The 22,294-nt window shown below is 45.0% G+C and overlaps 1 protein-coding gene across 1 annotated transcript in view; it reads left to right on the top strand.

Moving 5' to 3' along the window:
• The window catches only part of LOC146197912 (corticotropin-releasing factor receptor 1-like), a 210,036-nt gene that overhangs the window by 147,369 nt on the left and 40,373 nt on the right, over window positions 1–22,294 (top strand). The window contains exons 6-8 of the mRNA XM_084592542.1: window positions 2,364–2,493; window positions 12,456–12,612; window positions 14,135–14,265. Of these exons, the coding sequence (XP_084448668.1) occupies window positions 2,364–2,493; window positions 12,456–12,612; window positions 14,135–14,265 (418 nt within the window). The remainder of the gene's footprint in view (window positions 1–2,363; window positions 2,494–12,455; window positions 12,613–14,134; window positions 14,266–22,294) is intronic.

Genomic DNA, 22,294 nt, shown 5'->3' with positions numbered 1-22,294 from the left:
GTTTGGATGTTTATTTGTGACAAAGGTTTTCAACATGACATTGCACATTGTTACATTTTTTTTTGTTTATTGCTATAATCTGGCAATGTAATCCAGTGGGCAAGATTGCATCGGCACGAGATGTCAACTGAAACACTCCCAAGAACTCTCACGGTAGGGTGGGGAGGTCGGCAAAATTGTAGGAGGTGGGGAATTCGACCTCTTTAGACCCATCTTGAGCGCATGGCTATTTCTTATATGCTAATGTTTGAATGCATATAACCAACACATAGACAGAAAATACCTCCAAAGCAATAAACTTCTTTTAAACATTTACCGAGCACCAAACATGAAATCTATTTTCGAATGTATATATCTGCAATCGCTGAGTATAACTCTGATCCGTGTAAAGGGCGGCCATCTAGAGTTTCAGGGGGTCTCATGAGCCTTGCATCCCAAGTTGTATATGTGAAGAAGGAATTCTAGATTTCATCAGCCTAGGTATGCAATTTGCGCAGAACCAACGCCGGTATTCTTCCTTTGTCAGTTATTGGCTGCTTGACTAAATAATAATTACTCTTGAGCCTCTCAGGTAGTAAGCCAAGTCTGACCTCCCAACTTTCTGTCAATAGATGGCCCCTCAGAGGTAACCCTCGTCGCGTTGGCTCATTGAAAATCCCGTTTTACTAATTACAAAATTTTCGTGTCACGAACACGAGATCTGGCCAGTTCCCACCTTCAAGCTACCGCTTATCAGGCTCTGCCATAAGATGCTCAATAAAACGCGGCCGCAGAGTATTTCACTGCGGGAGGGGACAGCCGTTACATTTTCTCGCGAGTCTAGTGTCTCGCAATTTTTAGCGTGAGGATATACAAATTATTACACTGTTTACGAAAGTTGTGCCATTACAGTATTCTAACGTTTCGCAACGATCAGACTTTCAAATTTTGTGTATGTTCCCGAGAGCAAACAGTAAAGATTTCTAAAAAAAAAAAAAAAAAAAAAAGATTCTGATGGCACAAAGAGTAGCCTAGTTAATTATAAGTGGCCGCTAGCATAACTTATACAATTTAACGAGGAATGCACCACTGCTGGAAAAAAACGCGTGAGACACATGGCTCACGTACGTGGAAGCCCGTTACGCTGAACATGTTGTGTGCAGATACGGCTGAATGAAGCTCAAGGAGCGATATTCCGTGGCCGATCCCTGCCCAAAACAAGCTGCTTTGGGGTTTAAAATTAGCCAGCAGAAATGAATCAGGCTCATTATATTTGAATATCTGCTGCGAGACATGAGACTATGGTCGTGCTAGAATTTGTACGAACTAATGAACACGCTGTACAAACGATGAACAGGGTTTTTTCTCGCGAAGGGGAAATTATTTTTCGTCCTTTTCGATGAAGGCTTCGTAATCTTGCAGACTTAGTTACGCACAAAGAAGATCATTCCACTGGAGTGCTGGTAATGAGCAAGCGGCTGCATATGAATGCAAATACATAAGGGACTCGTAGTGCACTGAATGCAACCGACTCGCGCAGGCTGTGCCAAGAAATGTGTAAATAAATTGGTACTTCTTTGTGAACTGCGCTGACGTCGGCCGTGGCAGCACAGTTTGTGAACAAATTAGAGGCGCTGGAGAATCGAGGGGATTGCATGTTTTAAAGTTACACGGGCTCCCATGCATGGATATATTCGAAGAACAAAATATGAACCCGACATCCGACAAGCCGACAGCTGACAGGGTGGTTTTACTTTAAGAGGATTAAATTTATACGTATGTAATTGCGGCTTCTATACGACACAATGACCGCTCTCTGAAGACGATTACTCGCTTTGCGCTTCATTCTTAATTCTGTTTTTGTATTTATGTGTTTTATTTCGTGGAGTCTTGTTCACAGTTGACTAGTTCACAACTGAACGGGGGTAGGCTGAGGCGAACAGAACTGCGTTTTGCGATCCAATAGGTTATTTATTATCTAGAGACGATGCATGCTACCTCTTACTGCAACTAGGTGTCCTCCATAATACAGGAGCCTACACACGCAATAGTTTTTATTCACGGCTGCTGTCACCATCTCTTAGCTATCGGATCAATGGACACAATATGCTTGAGGTGGTTTATAACTATGTACTTAACTCTGTTCAATATATTTTCCGCAGTTCAACAAATCGATTAAGCGCCTGTCGCATATTACGGGGCGCTATTAAGTAAACTTATACCTTCTAGATGTTGGCCAAGCACCGCCAAAAGCAAATTATAAATACATTATATTTCCCAAGCATGTAGAAATTTGCCAATCTGGCATCCCACAGTACATTGCTGCCTTCTCAAAGCGACAAGCCGGATCAGATGTTCATGGCTCCATTTATGCGTTGTTGCAGGTCTCTGCAGTGCTCCAGGCTACGTGTGCACAAAAACCTTGTGGCATCCTTGATCGTTCACTCGATCCTCCTGGCGGTAATCTCCTTTCCCGCCGTTCTGGGTCCACGTTGGACGACCTACAGCGAAGTGGTAAGCACATAAATCGTCCAACGATCCTACCATGCAAAACATATTTAGGCATTCTTTACTCCAAGAATTCTGTAGGAGATCTGGGCGGTATGTTGCCGCTAGGAAGAAAACGCACCACGTAACTATCTCCAGGCCTCCAGTGTTTTTTTACCTGAGTGTATCAGAACTACGTTGGCACTGAAGTGTCAGCGCACATTTGTGCTTGCGATCATGTGTGTCGGATAAGCACATGTTCAAGAACGAGTGTTACATATCTGGTGATTGTTTATAGAAAGAATTTATATTCTGAAGAAGTACGATGCAATCTTTGCTGTGTTTCTCTGAGTTCCGGGATACGACCGTTTTTCTTTCCACGCCACAGAGCATGACATATTGCGCTTGCTAATTTCAGATTACGCGAATTGAACCTAAGACATATCACCTTTAGATTAGTAGAAGTCACGCACAATCACGTTTTCACTAACACGTTGTTAATGAACGCAATATTTTATGTTTTATGAAACTGCACTACAGCATTTTTCAGTGGTATGGTGCTTTTTCATAAAACATAAAAATTTACACATCATCCATCAACATTTTTGTTTTCCTGATATTGTCAAAAAATGTTCCTTATAAGCATCTTGTTCCTTAATTCTAACTACTCACTGCGAGTGAGAATCAAGCTTTAGAACAATATCTTCCAACTCATTGGATGATTAGAATACTGTAATCAATGTGTTTCACAGCAATATCTTATAATATCCGACAGTTTAGTGACAATTTATTGTGATAGCCAAGAAATGTGGACTTGATCGAGGCAAACAAGTAAAAGAAGAAGTGGTTAGATGGCTGCTAGGGGTGCTTACTGAAGAGAAAGAGAGGAGTGACTTTACTCATCACGTTTGTGTCATTTACAGTGTTGCTTCTGGCATTGATTCACAAACAATATCGAACTAGGGAGAAAAGGTTGCCGGCAATGAAAGAAAACTGGAAAGACAGAACGCATTTATACATGTTCGATTTTATGTTTTTCTCAAAATATGCGTGTCCAAAGAATATATGTATTATCATGAGAACTCACGTTTTTCCTGCTAATTGATTTTTGAGGTGCATCTTTACGATTTTATGATGAATTAACAGTATTTGCTAATAAAACCAATTTGCATACCACAAGAAAACTAGTGCATTACAACATAGTACAACATTAACTTTATTTAGCAACTTGTGAAATGTCTTGAGCGACCTTTAATAAAATTTTACACTTATGCAGCATAACCACATCAGAAAGCGAAGTTCACCCGGCAGCAGCACTTTGACTGTCTTCTTTGTGTTTTCTTTTTTATTCGTCGTTCTTGGAACACTTCAGATTCTCCCATTTTATGCCTCAAGCCTTTGGGGCCAGATAAAGAGAGACGGAGAACTTTCTCCACAGCCGACGCCTTTGTAATGGGCCCTGTCGGCCCCGAGTAGGGGGATAGTGCTTGCGTGCCAATATGGTTTAATTTTTCCGCAATCGGTGATTATGGCCCGAGTGGTACCTTCAGGAAGAGGCGACCTCGAGGGCATGCCTGATGAATCGCTTGCACGGCATCTGCAGACGTCGTACGCGCCTAGGTCGTTAAACTAGGGCCGTAAAATAGCTCAACTTTGTGGTGATCATCAATGGCGTAAACATTTCATGCCTTGCGGATAAGAACTCATTTACTGATTGATCGCAAATTTACCAAATACAAAGTTTCGTTCTCGTCTTTATCAGTAGTGTGGCAAGGGGGGCTGCTTAGAAATGATAAAAAAAAAGATATTGAATATGAAAAGCCAATGTTAAATTGATTATTGACTTTTATAGTTTTGTAGCATCTTTGTCTGCTGTTCGCTCGTGCGATGAAAATTTGTGCGCTTAACATCACGCCTTGTAGACTTCGTACACTTTGTGCGCCTTGGACGCCTTGGACGACATTGGTTCCTCAAACGTCCTACTGCTCAGATGCGACTGCCTTTCTATAACTACAGAAAGCCGGTACCACAGAAACATACTTCAACTGGAAATTGACGCCACGAATATTACGGGAAAGCTAAAGGTCTTCGAAAGAAGGACAGGACCTTCTAAGCCGAAATTTGTCAAAGTATGAACAAAAGATTTTCGCTTGGTTACCATACTTATGACTAAGGAGGCAGCTCACGACTAGGGAGCAGTATGCCGCACTGGCGTTTTTGAGCGCCCTCGGAATTCGCAGACGTATTTTTAAATATCTTGGAAGTGTAGCTGACAGAAACCGTACACATATGGTATATAGGGCTTAATGTTCCAAAAGGTCATCAGCTGTTAGGGACGCTAGAGCTCGAACAATTTCGACCATGAATTTTTTTTTTTAACGTGTAGTGAAATCGCACAGTGCATGAGTGTATTGAGTTTCCCTTCCATCGAAAGGCGACCGCTGTGGCCCGGGTCGAAGCGGTGTCCCTAACCACTGAGCCACAGCTGCGGGGCGCGCTACTGCAAATCAAACAATATGTTATTGTGGCAGAGGACACAGGTGCAGTCGGTGCTAGCCTCATGCTTGGCGGCTCTGCGCAACGTTACTAGAGGCTCTGCCGCTCCTTGCCACAAAAAACTGGGTTCGGAGGTCATTTCGTTTTAATGCGAAAGCATTAGTTCGCTGTGTTCACAGATTTCTGTCCGCAGACCACGTCAGCAAAATCGTGTCCGCAGCAGTAGTGAGTAATTGAGAAGTGGTAGAGGCAAATTAGTGGTGTCAATCGAGAGATGGTGACGTAATGTTGTGTTAAAAAAAATAATTAGGTCAATAAGTTAATTAGGTCATTAATTAGATGCAAACTACGCAAAAGCGTTTCCGCACCAGTTGTGAGTAATTGAGAAGTGGAAGAAATTAATGAGTGGTGTCAATCGATCGAGGTTCACGTAATGTCGTGTCCGAAAAATAATTAAGCCTATAAGTTAATTAGGTAATAAATTAGAGGCAAATGATGTAAAAGTAAAGACGAAAATCGTCTCATTAGCCAATAGCTTGGCGCCACATTTGAATGCATAGAATACTAAAATAATTAATTAAATCAGTGAATTAAGGTGACGTCAAGGATGTCACGTCACGCAACCTAAAGTCGAGCCAAAAAAGGGATAAGAAGAGATTGGCGCGCAATTTGAAAGTACCAAAGACTAAAGTAGTTAAGGCAGTCAATTACGGTGACGTCAAGGATGTGACGTCACGCAACCGGAAGTAGAGTCGAAAAAGGGCATAGGAAGAGATTGGCGTGCAATTTGAAAGTACCGAAGACTAAAATGGGTAACCAAGAAGTGAATTAAATTGACGTAGAGGATGTAACGTCACTTAACCGGAAGTAGAGCTGAAAAAGGGCATAGGAAAGGATAAACGCCCAATTTGAAAGTACCAAATACTAAAATGGGCAAACAAGAAGTGAATTAGGCAACTCAAAGCAACCAGAAGCAACCAACAGCAGCATCTGTGCTTTCGCGTTACTCCAATGCAGATCCTGCAGTGCTCTTTATTTTTGATATGTCGTGGTCGGGAGTATTAGGGAGACCGATATATTTGGAGACGGAGGGGAGGGCGCATTTCGTGAACTCTTGCTCCTATCGCAAGCGTAGGCCAGCCACGGCCAGAGTTCGTAGCTCACTGGCATGTGGTGTCAGAAATTAGGTCGCTCTTCGGGTTCATAATTCTTTATATACTTTGCATGCATTTTTGTTATCCTGACAGCGGCCTACACGTGCTCTTTCCACCACGCTTAACGGAAGCGTTGATAACGTGTGCGGCACCTCCGAGCGGCGGACGAGAGAGCATCCATGGTGCACATAAAAACTTTGCTGGTACTTCTAACCCCAGCGCCTCTTTTCTCTCTTTTTTTTTTTTCCTTTATCCGCGACAGGCTTTTAGCGCACGTCGACGTGTGGAAAGAGCCTCAAGCATAACTTGCGTCGTTAATGAGAATGGAAACGTAAATGTCTGCTAGAGTGCGATATGGGCCAGAGGCGTGACCCATGTTCTACCCTTTTGATACTTAGTCTTTGTTAACTTCGACCGATGCTCTTCATTATTAGAGAAAGCAAGCAAGACAGGTGGAAGGTAATTACTCGGGAACGCGGATGGCATTAGCCCTGTTCGTAGCGCGTGACCCCAAGGAATAGCTGCATCTTTGCCGTTCAACTTGCTATCCTCGTCAGTTCTTGCAGTGTGCGCAGCTATGCGCGAACTTTTTTGTTCTATGAACTGTCTGGGGCTCGCGTGCTCACTTTTCATGAAACGAAGACTTGTGGTATAGTTCTGGTGTCTGGGCCCTGATGGCATACAGTTCCGAAGCGCTCCCAGCGTAGTCACTTTAATGCAAAAGCAGAACCAACACGCAATTCTTTGACCTTCAGCAAGATTGGATACGATGCTATCTTTATTACTGAGGATTGTGACATATCGAATTTCTCTTTCGGAACTTGAAAACCGAAGTCTCTTCACTATTATATGCGTATGAAGGTATCTTCTTGCTTCCAAAAGATTGACCAACAATGGACCTTTAAACTAGCAAAATAAAGAAAGGAATCGCGCATTGCACAAGGCAATCGAGCGGTGTGAAAAATTGTTCCTTGACCGCAAGAAGAGCAAGGAACATGTAAACATTAGGTGTTATAATAGGTCTGCTTAAAATAACTTCCTCTAGCAAGTACGAATACCCCTATTGCTCGAAAGCGTTACATTTGCAAAATAAAATGAAAACAAGCATTTGATGCTAGCTCCTGGGACATGCTCTGGGCTGCTGTCCTAAAACTTTATGACCTGCCTGTTTAAACAGCCAACTAGTTTCTTTGTTTGCTACATTTCTTTATAAACAAACATGATGGGAGGGGAAAAATTGGCAGTGGCTTAGCTCTGCAATGCCTGGTTATACGTAGTGTAAAGTTGGACAGTTATGCTTGGTGCTGAGTTTGCACTTTCACTGAGTTTTATCGTGTGTTCAGCCCACCGACGAGTCTTGGAATACTTTCTTCATCCTCCTCGTCCTCTTCCTCACTTTCCACTTGCTGCTGCTGCTGCTGCTGCTGCTGCTGCTGTTGTTTAGCGGCGCCCATAGTACGTCGTTGAGCTTCCTGGCGACGTCTTTTCGCTAGGCGTTTTTCTTGTTCTGGGAAGATTCAGTGTTCCGTACCTTTCTCGCGGCCGCTCTAGGAAACCGTCTTGTCGTGACGGTACATGCGCGCCCTTTGTCGAACACAACCAGCATTTCATTCAACGCATTAAATTTCACCGGCGTTCTATAATTCGTCTATAAGAAAGGAAAGGCGCAGTATCTGTCACTTGCGCAATCCCGCTATCATTCTCACTGTAGACAAGGGGAATTATAGGATAGTTAAGCGGGCGAGTTGGTGATACATCATCTAAAAAAACAGCGCTTGTTCCTGTTGTTTCTTCCTGTCGTCCCCGTTTGTTCGCGCTGTTTTTTTGGAAGGGGAATTATGAACAGCGTTCCACGATCCGGGGAGTGGCGCAGTGGTAAAGCGCTGGGCTTGGCATCCAAGGAATGGAGGTGCGATTGTTGTAGTTGTTGCGACTGACGGAAGAAGGAAAAGAGAATGCACGGGCCTGTTTCTGTTGTTGTGGCTGTAGGAAGAAGGAAAACAAAAATTTGGAGGACGCTTAAGCTTCGCCTTCAAGAGTGGAACGCGATAGCGTTATTGCACCTCGTCGAGAAAACTTACTAAACGCAAGGGTATTGGGCATCCTCGCACCGGTACCCGCGCGGCCCGAAGGGGAGAAGCGGGTGAGCGAAGATAGTGATCTAAAGAAAGGAAAGACGCTTGATTCTACAACCTATGAGGGTGCACGGTGAAACGTCAGGGGCGAGTGGCGCGCTACGTGTCGGGGCAGCGCCGCACATTGCGAGGAGGGGTTCTTCTGTGTTTGCCGCAAGATGGCTCTGCATGTGCGCAGAGCCCAGAAGAAATGTAGCGGAAACGTACTTCGCTACTCGTGTAACTGCGACTTCTGTAAGTAACATGCTCATAATTACCGATATACACCGCAGTATAACGTTCTACGGCATGTTTCTAAGGCAACACCGCATTCACTAGAAGCGCTTTTGTACCGCTTTCAAGCATCGAACTCCTGGCTGAGTTTCAGCCTTCATGCTTGATCTTTTATTTTGTCATGTTATTGATGTCACACGTGTCTTTTTTGTGTACGTCCTCGGTCAGGAAATAAAGAAAAAAAAAAGAACTCCTGGCCTAGTGGTAGCGTCTCCGTCTCACACTCCGGAGACCCTGGTTTGATTCCCACCCAGCCCATCTTGGAACTTGCTTTTTATTTATGAAGTGCATGTTTATTTATTAAGTGCATGCCGGGATTTATCGCTCACTGGACGCCGACGACACCGGCTTTTCTGCGACACGAGCTCCTTAACGCTACCGCGTTAAAAAGCACGGGCCTGCTACTGGCTCTGCAGCACGGTGCTCTGCAGCTTAGCACCCTCCGCTGCCTCGTGCGGACAGAAGAGAAAATAGAGAAGAAAGAAAAAGAAGAGGGAGGGAAAGACGCTCGCAGCAACAGCCATCGTCCACCACCTAAATGGTAGCGGGTGCAATAACGGCCTAGCAATGAATGAAAGCGAGGCGGAATGCGCGCGCTTAACTAGAGAGCAGAATACTCCTTTTCCTTACACGATTAAGGTGTCCGTTGAGGAGCGAGACAGTTTCTGCGCCTTTGACATCCTAAAAAGGAATTTTTATTTTATTTTTTCTCTTCGGTGCCTGTTGTCATGGAAACGATCGAAGGTAGTCTCCACGCGGTGGGGCAGCATTGTGTCTTCAAATGTGGCGGGTGGTGCTGAAATATTTCATTGCTCTCAACATAGAAGTGCATTGACGTATGCATGAGGCGATTCTTAAGGGTCCTGTCCACATAAATATTAGGCCGTGCTCCATAGTACGGCACCCCAGTGGCGTCGGCTGGTGCCCGACGCCACTCGACCAAGGCCTTTTGAGCCTGCAGGTGACTGCAGCCAAATAGGGTCGCCTCCCAGTTCTCCCGAGTGGGGTGGAGTGGAGGGAGAGTAAATGGGCTGGATGGGTAGGTCCGTACCATGTGTTAGGTGCTTTTGTAGACTTCTTCGCATAATGAGAAAATAGAGAGAGGAAGAATAAACTTAATTGGTTGACGGAATGCGGAATCCTCAGTCCAGGATTCAAATGGCTCGGGCTACCTCCCGAGTCCCGGTAAGATGGTTGCGCTATTCAGAGAGACCCGTGTGGGCCAGCTCTGGCTCCTACTTCGTTTGGATGAGTGCTTGAAATTTATGTTCAGCCGTGAAGGCCGGATCAAAACGTTTGAGTGATGCCAAGCGCAGCAGAGTCTTTGGTTAAGAGGAAGTAAAAGCAGCTACTCCGTCTTAGACAAAAATTTACTCTGGCGCTGAAGAAGTCTATGGCGACATTGATAAGGAAGGACAATACCTCTAAAAGAATACCCGGGATTGCATTCGAGATCCTGATCTAGGGGGCCGAGAAAAGAATGCCGGAAAGAGCGCGCAGGTGGTGGCATCGTCTACCTCACTCCGCTCAAGACCCACATGAGCAGGAGAGCATATATGACCCGGCGGCGGCGGCGGCCACGACGGAGCAGGAGCCGCTTCCGATTTCTTGTTAGGAGTAGCAGTTACTGCATCCTAGCTGAATAATAAGTCGAAGGTGCTGATCTAATGGATATTTTTTATTTTGTATGGTATGCTACAGACGTATACGTTTCGCAGTGTATGCTACTAAACAGTGCCACGACGCGAATTTGATGACCGAAAAGTGAAGAGGCTCCCGCGTTCCGGAATATGTCTAAAATATGGACCAGCATTTTCGTCCATGTTGCTTGCGCCCGCCTTACCGACGCCACCTACTTGGAACGGAATTGAACTGAAGGATGTAATTAGAGGTACACCGAGTATACTATAAGTTGGGGCAGTGATGCCAAAACCTGCTTTTGCAGAATAATGCGTTAAGATTGTAATTAAGCTTAGTTCTGCTATTTTTGTGTATACCTTTACACACACTTCCTCAGCTATCAAAGTCTGTTTCTATAAATTTCTCGACGCACTTTGTGATGTGCTTTTCTGCCTAGGATACAAGAAGAGATCCCATCATGCGGCTTTTGCATGAAATAACAACCGTATGATTTATAGAACGAAGAGCCGGGGCCGACCAATCAAGATGAGAAATATGGCGCATAAAATCATATGATCGAGAATCCAACAAAAAATAAAACGCTTGTGCTGCTCTTTATCTAGGCCTGCTCGACATAACGAGTGCACTGCTCGTTCGCTCATGTGAAAGAGTTTTCAATAAATCAGACTCACGATTTTTCCCATGAACGCCGTGAGCCATGTTCATGCCATTTGAATATTGCAATATATTCCTGCCAAAGCTTCAGTGCTGGGTTTTTATTGTGGATAAATGTCAAGTGTTCTTGCCGGAACCAATAATTGGACTTCAGGAAAATTACAACTATCTGTCGTTACTCATGTTGGGCTGCCGCAGAATTGAATAATTACGCTTTGCAATCACTACGATTCACTCTTTGAAGTCTGCTAGAAAATTTTAAGAACTTTGGAATTTCTTCAGATGTTTACTGCCGTTATACGGAATATCTGAAGACTAAATAATACTCTTAAGAGTCTATTAGTTTGACTTATGCTTTTGCATTGCTGCAGTGCTTGCTGTTCTGAATGTTCTGGCTATGGGACGTTTTATTACGCGCAAGATGCAGATAAAACATGTGTTAGTTCTCGTTTCTACTTGTTGATTTTCTATTTGCTTTTACCGGTGTTTACTGGTATGTATGATGCTTCTGTGCAGGTTTATATTGCACAAAAAATAAGGTGATTCTTATTTTTGCTTATATAGGTAATATGTTTTTATGTAGTGTTAGTGTGATGCATCTATCGTTTTATATCTTCGTAAAGTTGCCTCCTATAGAAGAAAAATAATGGTCTCATTTTTTCCCGACCTAAAGCATATTCTTTCTGTCTCCTTTTTTGCATGAGAAAAAAAAGAAGAAAAACGTCGCCTATGTTTTTTTACTAAAAAAACAAACAAACAAAATGCTCAGTGGGAATCACGGGTTCATACAGTTTCTGATTTAATTTCAAATATGACAAAAAAAAAATGAAAGCAACTGGGACATATATCCACTGCTGGAGCCTGACGTCGAAGCGTATACACATGCAGAACATGCAAACTGGTGCTGATTCTATCGTTTTCATCTGTTGCTTAACAAGTAGTTCGGACACCGAGTGCGGGAATGCATGGTAAACACGCATGCTATGATAAAATTATAGTTTGCAGCTCTGTGACTCTAGAAGGTGAGGTGAACTGACGGTTTTAAGTGCGACCAGCGCAGTTTAGAAATGGCATATTACGAACTCAAAAGTTTATAACTATACCGTCGTGGAGCAATCAGGCTTTGTTTTCGTTAGCACTGTGCGGAGCTTTCGTGTAGTATGGTACGCAGCGACGCTAGGGGGCGTTTTAATAGATTTCTGAAAAAGACTTTCACCTTTCCACTACTTCGATGTTCCACCGTTTCCTCATTTCATTCATTTCACTTTCAATGCTAACGTTTAAGCTAAGACTGCGCATCATGGCAGGCCTTCTGAGGCTGAAACCTGCTCGCATGTAAGACCTATACATGAGTTGCTCATACTTTGGCTGACATGCTGTTGGCGCCGCCTGCAACATTCATGCGACCGAATACGGGACCACATGTAAGCGTAGGGTGTTATTCTCGTTTTCACCGAGAGATTGTTAAGCCCTACAGTTGCTAATTGCACACCTGACACAACCTGCGGGACCGAGTAAAAAAGTAAACGAATGCGCCCAGCGCAGCGCATCCTTTTATGTAAGCTAGCAGTAACATGATCCGTATAGCAGGCAGATGAATAAACAAATTAATTATTAATTAATAATTCCTCTGCAGGACTGGCTGTGCAAGAGCGTGCTCTCTTTGAAGCTGTACGCGGCAATGGCGTCTATCAACTGGATGTTCGTCGAAGGCTTGCTGCTTCACTCACGAATCGCCGTCTCCGTGTTCCAGCAGGACGCGCCCTTCAAGCTCTACTACGTCATCGGATGGGGTGAGCGGCTGCGACTCCACGGCGCGAATTTAATGATTCCGAGTGGGCACATAAAGCACAAATTTCTACGAGTGGGGGGGGCTCATATTGAATTATTAATAAACGCCTCAAATGCACGACAATTTCTATTATACTAATTGTGCACCAATTTGCGCAAGATGCGCACTATTTTGAATGGCTAAAAATGTACAGTATAATGCAGGTGTCTTGACAAGCTGCCAGATTCTGCATTTGGCAGCACTGGAGAGCTTACGGTCTCTCGAATTATTTCGGGCTGTCTCCAGCTCGCCGCTCTCGAAATGATTTCGGCCTATTTGTCGTCTCATCCGAAGGGAAGAATTCCATTAATGTCTTCACGTTTCTGAGTGCAGCTTTGGTCAGAGAAATAGTGTGGAGCCAGCACTTTGAATGGCTTCTGATGTATAGCCACTAACTAGATGCCATTCTCATCAGGCCTCGCCATCAAGCCGCCGGTCGCATGCGTTTCATTTTAGGCTGTTCGGCACAAATGTGGCTGGATGTTGCCGACGTGTTGCAATTTCTGCGCCGGCAGCTTCTTCAATATCCGTGGGAATCGCGAATCATTTTCTGAAAAACTTTCGTGCTGTCGCCTGCAGGTAATTACGCCGAGAAAAGCGGTGCGCTGGCAAGGCAGTAAGACACAGGTGCAGCGCACATAATGCTGATCTGTGATTCGCGCCAGCCATCAAGCAAGTCCTGCGCCTCAACGAGCGACGGAAACGCTACGTAGACGAATATGAGTTCAATGCCTTTAATATTAGGCACAGTAATGTATTCATACCACCTTTCTGTAACGCTTCATATTTTTTTTTGAGTAGGCCCTCCAACGCCCTTTCCTCCCCTCCCTCTTCCTCCAAATAAGCAAAATAAAAGCGTAATGTAAATGCTGGAGCACACACCTTGAACTAACATCATTGCATTCTCGCGAGCATTCGCGTTTAGCTTTCGGGCGTTGATACATGTTCTGCAATCGGGTAATTGGTTCCTTTATGACAGAGACTGCGTCGACGGCAGCGATGGTGTAGAGGTAGAGCACTCGCTTCGCGGGAAAGGACCGCGGCTTCAATTCTGGGGCTGTGCCATTTTTCGCCGAACAAAATATCGCCTGCAAAAGGTCTGAAGTGCAATCTGAGCTGGGTGACCGCCGCCGGAAAAGCACTCTCACATCAAACAAAACTTGGACACCCTGCTGTAGTAGGGCAGTAAGCTAGGTGAGTGGATTAGACCGAAAAGTTTTCGAGCATCACGTACCGGCAGCTGGCACAGGACCGGGTCAATTGGAGCTATATGGGAGTGGCCTTACCTGCAGTGGTTGCGGTCAGACTAATGATGATGCTGGTGATAATGAGCACCATCTCGAGGTTTCACCTTTTTAAGCATTCTTGGCGCCAAAACATGGACTCCTGTGAATAAAAGTCACAATGAAAAATTGAAGGTGTGTTATAAGGTTTGCGAATGGTGAAAAGAGCAGGACGATGAGTTCTTTTCTGTGTGTACGCAGGGCTTCCGGCACTGTGCGTGCTCGCCTGGAGCCTGGTGATGGAGTCCCGCATGCGCAGTCACTGCTGGCGCGGCTACGGCAATTCGGTATTCGTCTGGATCATCAGCGGACCCATGATGGTAGCCCTCTTGGTGAGTTCATGTTTTTTGTAGTTGGGCAAGTCTCGAGTGAACGCCGTATGAATGGATGCAAGTGTAGTAGACTCTAGCGTTCCTGAACATTCCGTTTACTTGTGAAACTAAGGCGCAACAATGTAAGACACTGTTCTGATCATGTTGGCATGAATAAAGACAGCGACGAGGACGAAGTGCTAGTACGTGATGCTCTCACTCGGTATGCCCTGTTTATGTGCTGTGCCTTGTCCCCGAACTTCCTAGCCCCGGGCCGCGTGAGAATATTAATGGCAATAGTCTAGCCTCGCAATGCGTAGCAAAATGTTGCTCTTAAACCTTTTTGCGTCCTTGCACCAAGTGGAATAGACCGGTAAAAAATATGGCACTGCCTTGCTAATTAATTCCGGAGACAAACTGCTAAGAATCATTGATGACCGACGCAGAAAAAGCAAAAGGGTAGGCGCAAGTTTAACAGAGACTGAGAAATTGTTCGAAAGCCCCGAAAATGAACAGCAGTCTACAGTATGTGAAGCGCTGGAAGTGATAGGCAGATGTATATGTATATGTCTGCTTAGGACAGGTAGTAACCGCAGATCTGTACCATGAAAGGGAATTAACTAGGAGAATAAGAATATTTTTGCGGGCGAGTTGGTTCATTGCAGATCAAAATGTAAACTGCGCGAAGAAGCGGGACAATACGCGAAGGAACACAAACAAGCGCCCGTGTTATCTTGTTTGTGTTCCTTCGCCTATTGTCCTGTTTTTTTCGTGCAGTTTACATTTTGATCTAGGAGAATAAGATTGGGATGAAGTGAATTTGGCAAGTTACTGCTAGAAGCCTATCGCTGAAGAGGAAAGTATATAACAGATGCATTTTGCGGGTACTCACCTATAGGTCTGAAACGTGGAGGATAACAAAAAGGGTTCTACTTAAGTCTAGAGCAACGCAGAGAGCTATGGAGCGGAAAATGGTACGTGTAGCGTTAAAATATATAGGAAGCGTGCACGGTGGTCAGAAAAATAGGTAGGGGGGGGGGGGGGGGGCAGAATTAAAGGCATCCTAGTTGAAATCAAGGAGAATGGGTTTGGGCAGGACGCGATTGCAAGGGGAGAATAACAGATAACCGATGGTCGCTAAGGGTAAATAATTTTATTCCAAGGGAAGGAAAGCATAACAGGAGGCGTCAGGACGACAGGTGGGCGGAAGAGGCTAAGAAGTTTGCAGGGGTCAAGCTGATGCAGCCAGCACAGGACTGGATTAATTGGAGGAACACGAGTGAGGCCTTCGCCTTGCAGTGGAGTGGGTTCCCCGCAGTTCTGCCTCTAGAAGCACTTTTGTATGCTTGAAAGGGCACTGGCGAAAAAAAAGTGAGCGTGCTAATAAAATACGACTCTATCACTGAGCGTGGGCTTCCTACTCTGAAGCGTATGCCAAGGTAGGTACTATGTGTTTGTGTAAGAGATGTCGGTCGGGCATCAAGAAAATTTATTTCAGTGATAAAATGCCAGCCATCTAAAGTGTCTATCAGTGCAACTATCAGGACAAAAAGATCAGGACTTTGCAAAGCAAAGAACAGCAGCTACAGTAAAAAAAAAATGAATACAGATCTGTCTTTTTTAGATCGTGTCATTATAGAGCTGCAAAGCCAAATTGGCGCTGCTTTGGCGGAAGCTTCTGATGTATCATGTGAAAGATGAAAAAAAGCTTCGTTTCTGATACTATTTACAGACAGATGGAATAACATTCAAGGCAGGACAGCTCGAGTTTGGTAGCGGTTAAGTAGGGACAATTATTCTGTCCATTAGTCATAACAGGCAAAAGCCATCATAATCGGATTCATATTGCTGACTAGATCTGAAAAGTGATTAAACGGTTGGATGAAATAATGCAGCGATGTTAGTCACGGACACCACGATCAATATACTACCAGCTTGTACTATAGGGCTTACAGCGCTAACGCCGAGGTCCACTTAAGAGAGCGGCCGTTTACCGCTTTAATCCTCTCGCAAAGATCGGCTGTTCGAGCCAGCTGTGTTCATGTCCAAGGAGGGGAAGGGGGGGGGGGGGGTCACTATGATCATTCCGCAGAGTGATGGACTATGTGATACGTGACGTCCATGGAGACGTGACACGGTGGACGGTCTGTAACATGTATACGATACAGTAAAAAGTGTGCCACGGGGAAGTAGAAGGTACAGAAAGAAGTGCTGTTGTGGAAATCTTAAGAAAAAAAGAGAGAGAAAATGGAATATAAAGGCAGGGAGGTTAACCAGGCGATGCCCTGTAGGCTGCCTTGCACAAGGGGGGAGGGGGGGGGGTGGAGGGGGAGGGGGGCAAAGGGAGAAAAAAGGAAACAAAGAGCGCGAAGGGAAGGAGTCTATACTATGTCTAGAGATGTATAGTGAAAGGGGGTTAAGATCGCACAGGTAAAGTCTTGACCTCAACCCCGAGTCCTTTAAAAACTTGAATAGCGCCTTCACTGATTTCCTGTGTGATGAAGGAGTCATCCAAGGGCCCAGAATATTTTCTTCCGTAGGAGCGTGAGAGTCCAAGCGGCAGAGTGTTGCAGATAAGAAAGCACGCTCAGGCTCGAACTGAGGGCAGTCAAAAAGTATGTGAGCAATAAGTTCAACGCACCCACACTGCTCACGTGTTTAAGAGTCACCCATGCCGATGAGGTGGGAATATGCATTTGTAAACGCCACTCCTAGCCACAGGCGACACAACATTGTAGCATAACAGCGGGAGAGGCCGAATGGTACCTGCAGTAGAAGTAACTGGTCAAAGTGGTGCGAGCCCACCCTCCGGGCATAGACCATGATTGTCTAGTCTCGTTTTGGGCGATCAGTCGAAGGTTTTTTTGTTGCGTCGGCTTTTGTCAATAGTATCTCGACAATGTAGGTTATATCGTGAGCCGATCGAGCAGCATCGTTAGCTAAGTTGTTGCCAATAATCCCACTGTGGCCTGGTATCCACTGGTAGATGATTTCGTGACCCTCTTGTAATGCCTTGTGTTGCAGATGTCTAACCTCCGATACAAGTTGCTCATGATCGCTATGGCTCAAGGCCGATTGAATACAATTTAGGGCAAGTTTGGAATCACATAATACAGCCCATTTTGAAGAGTTTCTCCGAAGATATACTTTACAGCAGCACAAATTGCGGCCCGTTCTGCTCCAGTAGAGGTTAGTCTTATGAGAAATTAGATGGTAAATGTTTGCCTCTCTCGCGGGAACGACGACGGCGCATGCAGAAGTGGTAGAGGTTACCGAGCCATCCGTAAAGACGTGAATACGGTCGCAATAGTCATTGTGTAGCATGAATAGTATCAGTTATTGAAGGGCTGGCATTGATAAGTTCGATTTCTTCAATATCCCCGGTATAGCAAGGCGCACACATGGGAGCTGCAGACACCACAGTGGCGACGGAGGTCGTGCTGCTGGAGTGAACTGTTTTGGGATGGAAAACATAGTGCGTTGCAATGATTTTTGTAAATGTAGAATGTGGTCTCTGCAGAGGCATCTGCGCAAGTTGATGCTGTAAAACCCTTGAAATGTGTCGTATGTGCATTTGCAATGTGTTTAGAACAATATATGTTGAAAGCGGGGGGTCTTAGGCGAATGCAGTACTTCTCAGTGTTGACGCGCTTCGAGGGAGGCCCTGGCATGTGCGAAGGGCCTGACCCTGTACTGCCCGGCGGGTACGCAAATTAGACTTACACGTGTTTGAAAGTACGGGCGTACTGCACCGCAGGAATCCTAAAATAGTGCTCTGTACAAGGAAATACTGGAGTGGGTTGCCATTACCTTCTCCAGCGAATCACATTTTGTCAGAACTCTCTGCCGTGACCTGTCTATCTTGGGTGGCCCTACACAGCAGAGCTCACGACTTCATTGAGTTTCGCAAGCCCCTCCGCCACGACAAGGCAGTGATCCATGAAGGGGCGTGGCGTGACATGGTCCATAGGGTCACGAAGAGTCGGACACGACTGAACGACTAAACTGAAACTGAAACTGAACAACTGCAGCATTGCCTGTACTGATGAGCCCCATGATCTTCCGCTAATTAGCTTTTTGTCAATTGGGTGTAAGCGGGCTCCATGATAGATTGCGATCTATCAGAATCCCTAAGAAACGATGAGTTTTGTAGTAAGAAATGTTGTGACCGTCTATGCATACCGGATATTGATTCATAGATTTGCGTGTATATGCCACTAGCACGCACTTTTCCGGTGAAACGCTCAGACCTTGTTTCTGAAGATAAGATGAAGTTATTGTTGCTGCCCGTTGAAGTCTTGCACGCACCTGGAGACGCGTCACACAGGAGGCCCAAATGCAGACGTCATCGGCGTACGTTAAATCTGGACGGTGGAAGGCAGGTTCTCTGGGAGGGCGATGAGGGTTAAACAAGGTAGGGCTGAGCACACCACCCTGGGGCACACCACGGTGGGTACAATACACTGGAGTTGAGCCACCTTCACACTGAATAAAAAATGATCTTCTTGTCAGAGAATTCTCTGTTCACGCAAATATCCGACAACCGATGCCCACAGTTTCCGGCGCATCGAAGATGGCTTCGTGGGCCACATTGGCGTAGGCATCTTTGACATCAATAAAGAGTGCCACGGACAGACGTTTCATTCGTTTCTCTTGTGGAACCGTAGACATGAAGTCAACGACGTTGTCAATAGAGGAGCGACCCCGGCGAAAGCCGGTCATTACTTCGAGGTATATTGTATAATGCTCGACATACCACTCAACGTAGTCAAAACCATTCTTTCCTTGACCTTTCGCACGCAACTGGCCAAAGCTATAGGCCTGTACGATGTGAGCTCGAGTGGAGAGTTCCCTGGTTTTAGTAGGAGTATCAGCCGACTAGATTTCTATTCCTGTGGAACAACACCGTCGATCCAACAAGGTTGACGACTGGGCGAGTTGGCAACGGTTCGTTTTAAACCAGCGAAATGACGAGACACAGGGAAGAAGAGAACAAGACAAGGCTGGACTAACAACTTGATGTTTATTGAACGAAAGAAGACAACGAAGACTAGTTTAAAATGAACCGTCGAGCCAAGAGTGGTTATAATGTTTGAGGAGCTCTTCTCGCACGTTGTTGCCAAGATGGGACAGCGCAACGTATGTAATTGAAAGTAATTTCAATCAAGTAGTGCTATTTAACCGGAGCTGACGACAAAAACGCACACACAAGAACAAACAAACAAATCAATGGACAATCATTGCTTATTGATCTGATACCCCAAGCGTCTATAAACTTTCTCTGGGTCTATGAATTGCGTTTACGTGAGTAAATCTTATTACGTGTTCCTTTGCTTTGCATTTTACTTATAAGGAGTAGGTATGTAAGCCCACTAAAACCCAGTAATTCCCCATCATAAGAAATGCTAAAATTCAGGGAGGCAGTCACAAACATCGAGATGCGGTAGTCAACTAGGCGGATCATCCAGATTAGCATGCACTCCCCGCACCAAATCGTAATGCTCTCGGAATATACTCTCCGAGGTTTGCTTTGTAGCGAAAGCTACACTGCGGTAGGTTTTCAAGACCTCGGGTGGCAGCAGCCACGTCGTGAAGAGGCGTAGCTACGAGAAGGTGACGAAGAAGACAAATAAGAAGACAAAGAAGAAGGCGAAGAAGAGGAAGAAGAAGACGCAGAAGAAGAAGAAGGCGAAGAAGAAGACGAAGAGGAAGACGACGAAGACGAGGGCGAGGAGGAAGAAGACGAAGACGAATAGGAAGAAGACGTAGACGATGACGAAGAAGACGAAGAAAAAGACGAAGACGACGAAAAAGCAGAAAACGCCGACGAAGACGACGAGGAAGAAGAAGACGATGAAGAGAAAGACGGCGACGAAGCGGAAGCAGAAGAAGATGAAGAGGAAGAACAACGCTCGGTCACCCGCATGTAATGCTTTCGCTCCACATTCGGTTCAGCAGCGTTGAACGCTTCTCATTTGTTAAGGGAATTTTCTTTCAAACACGGACAGCCTGTGGCTATAAAGAAAATCGCACACACAACTCGTACTGAAATCATCAGGCTTTTTTCGGCTGGCGTTTCCGTTTAAAAAATCTCTGATATTTGTTAGCAGTTAGCCAGGGTGAGCTAGCAATGCGTGACAAAATCGCTCGCCCACTCGGCCACGTCAGGCTTCTTTTCCTTTATTACTTGGTTTTGATATGCTACATTTAACAGAAAGAAACCCCAATAAGAGCATGAAGATCGCAGGGCTATGCACATGTAGGGATATCATGATATGATGATGAAGACAAAGCGCAAACACACAGTGACAGAACAGAGAAGTAGACAAGATGAGCACTTGTGTCCTCTACGTCTCTGCTCTGTCCTTGTGTGTTTGCGCTTTGTCTTCATCATCATGTCCTACCAACAGGCCCAAATCACAACGCTTCTGGATTGCATCATGATAAGCCAGTTTTAGCCTGGCTTCGTGACATTAAAACCATAGCAACGAAAACAAAGGCTCTACTCTTGAGAGCCAGTTGGAAGGTGCTGCAGCTGCTTTAATAATTTCAGCAGGACTTGCATCCCTGCCACAGTAACAGCCTGCCGTTGCAGAGCTCCATGTACAGTGGACGCCCAAAAGCATAATTACAACAAATGGTACTCATCCTATTATCTATAATGAAATATCGAATGCCGTGCGAGTCTAGTGGAAATCCTTCTTTATTGCCTGTTGCAATATTTCCCAAAAATAAAACCCTTCCGATCAAAGTAAAAAACAAACAAACATGGTATATTGTTTTCGGTTTTTTGCAGATGAGACAGTGCGTTCCCCATTTTAATAAGAAATCTCTTCTGTCCAAGAAATTCATCACTGGTGACGTTCTGGTATGTAATAAAAAAAAAAAAAAAAGGAGGTCTTAGTTCCTGGCGGCACCTGCATTTTCTTAACTTCTTTAAGTCTTCCACTGTATAAGGCTCTGTACATGGGCACACAGAGATCGCGGTAGAGCTTTATTCGCTTTGCACCAACAAAATATTACAGTGAGAAACGCGCGGAAAGAGAGCTAACACCTGCGGCGACTTCTCTGTAATAATAACTAAAAATCTCATACGCTACCTCTTCGGTGGAGACAGCGTACTCCGGCAACAGGCGCCGCAGCCTAACTTGGCCGATGATGCGCAAGAATGGTCGGGTACGACGCGAAAATCAAAAATCCTTTGACCATCTGGCGTAAAAACAGATGTCCGAGGCCCAAGTCCCCACCTTTAATTTATATGAACAGGTTCGTCCCACTGCAGCGTTCTCATTCCGAAGCCCAAACGAAGACGGCAAGCGCCCTATGGGAGCTTCTGAATGTTTACGCTCGAACAATGCAATGCTTTCACTACGTGCCGAATCTTGAAGATAATGAAAAATGACAATATTAATAACTTTAAGTTACAGGGAGTCGAGATGAAGCTACTAGCGTACGCAGGATATGTTACGATTAACAGGGACAGAACAATTGTGGCTGTGAATTGTGTGACTTGTCTAAAGTTACTTGTAGTGGGGTGAACTGTACCAAGTGCCTTCGGATTTTGCATGCACCGTGGCCATCGAAGTCTGACCATTTTGCCAATGGGAAGCTGGCGAAGACGCACATCAAGTACTTAGGCGTCGAGCTGAATGGTTACCGCCACAGTGGGCAGGATTCGAAGGGGCAAACAAAAGGGCTAGTGCATTTACCTTGCAAACTTAGTCAAATATTATATTCTAAATAGAGGCTAATTTGTACTTGAAGCGTTTGTAAAAAGCTGCGCTGAATCCATCTGGTCCCTTTTCTTTATCTGGGTTTAAGCTGTCATTTACCTTCTCGACTTCACTTTTGCTTATGCCCAGTTCTAATCGCTCTTTTATTTCATTGTCCAGACGAGGTGAAAACTCATCCTTAAATGTGATAGTGTCTACAGTGCGTGAAGCAAAAGTCGCTTGATAATGTTAGTTGAAAGCTGCTTTGATTTGGTCGATGTCTGCCGACAAGAAACCGCCATATTATACTTTATAGATAAGATTTCTTTCATTTTTGC

The sequence above is a fragment of the Amblyomma maculatum genome, chromosome 2 (genome assembly GCF_055883805.1).
Source record: "Amblyomma maculatum isolate TAMU_Amacu chromosome 2, ASM5588380v1, whole genome shotgun sequence".
NCBI lineage: Eukaryota > Metazoa > Arthropoda > Arachnida > Ixodida > Ixodidae > Amblyomma > Amblyomma maculatum.
This window is presented reverse-complemented; position numbering and strand designations above follow the sequence as displayed.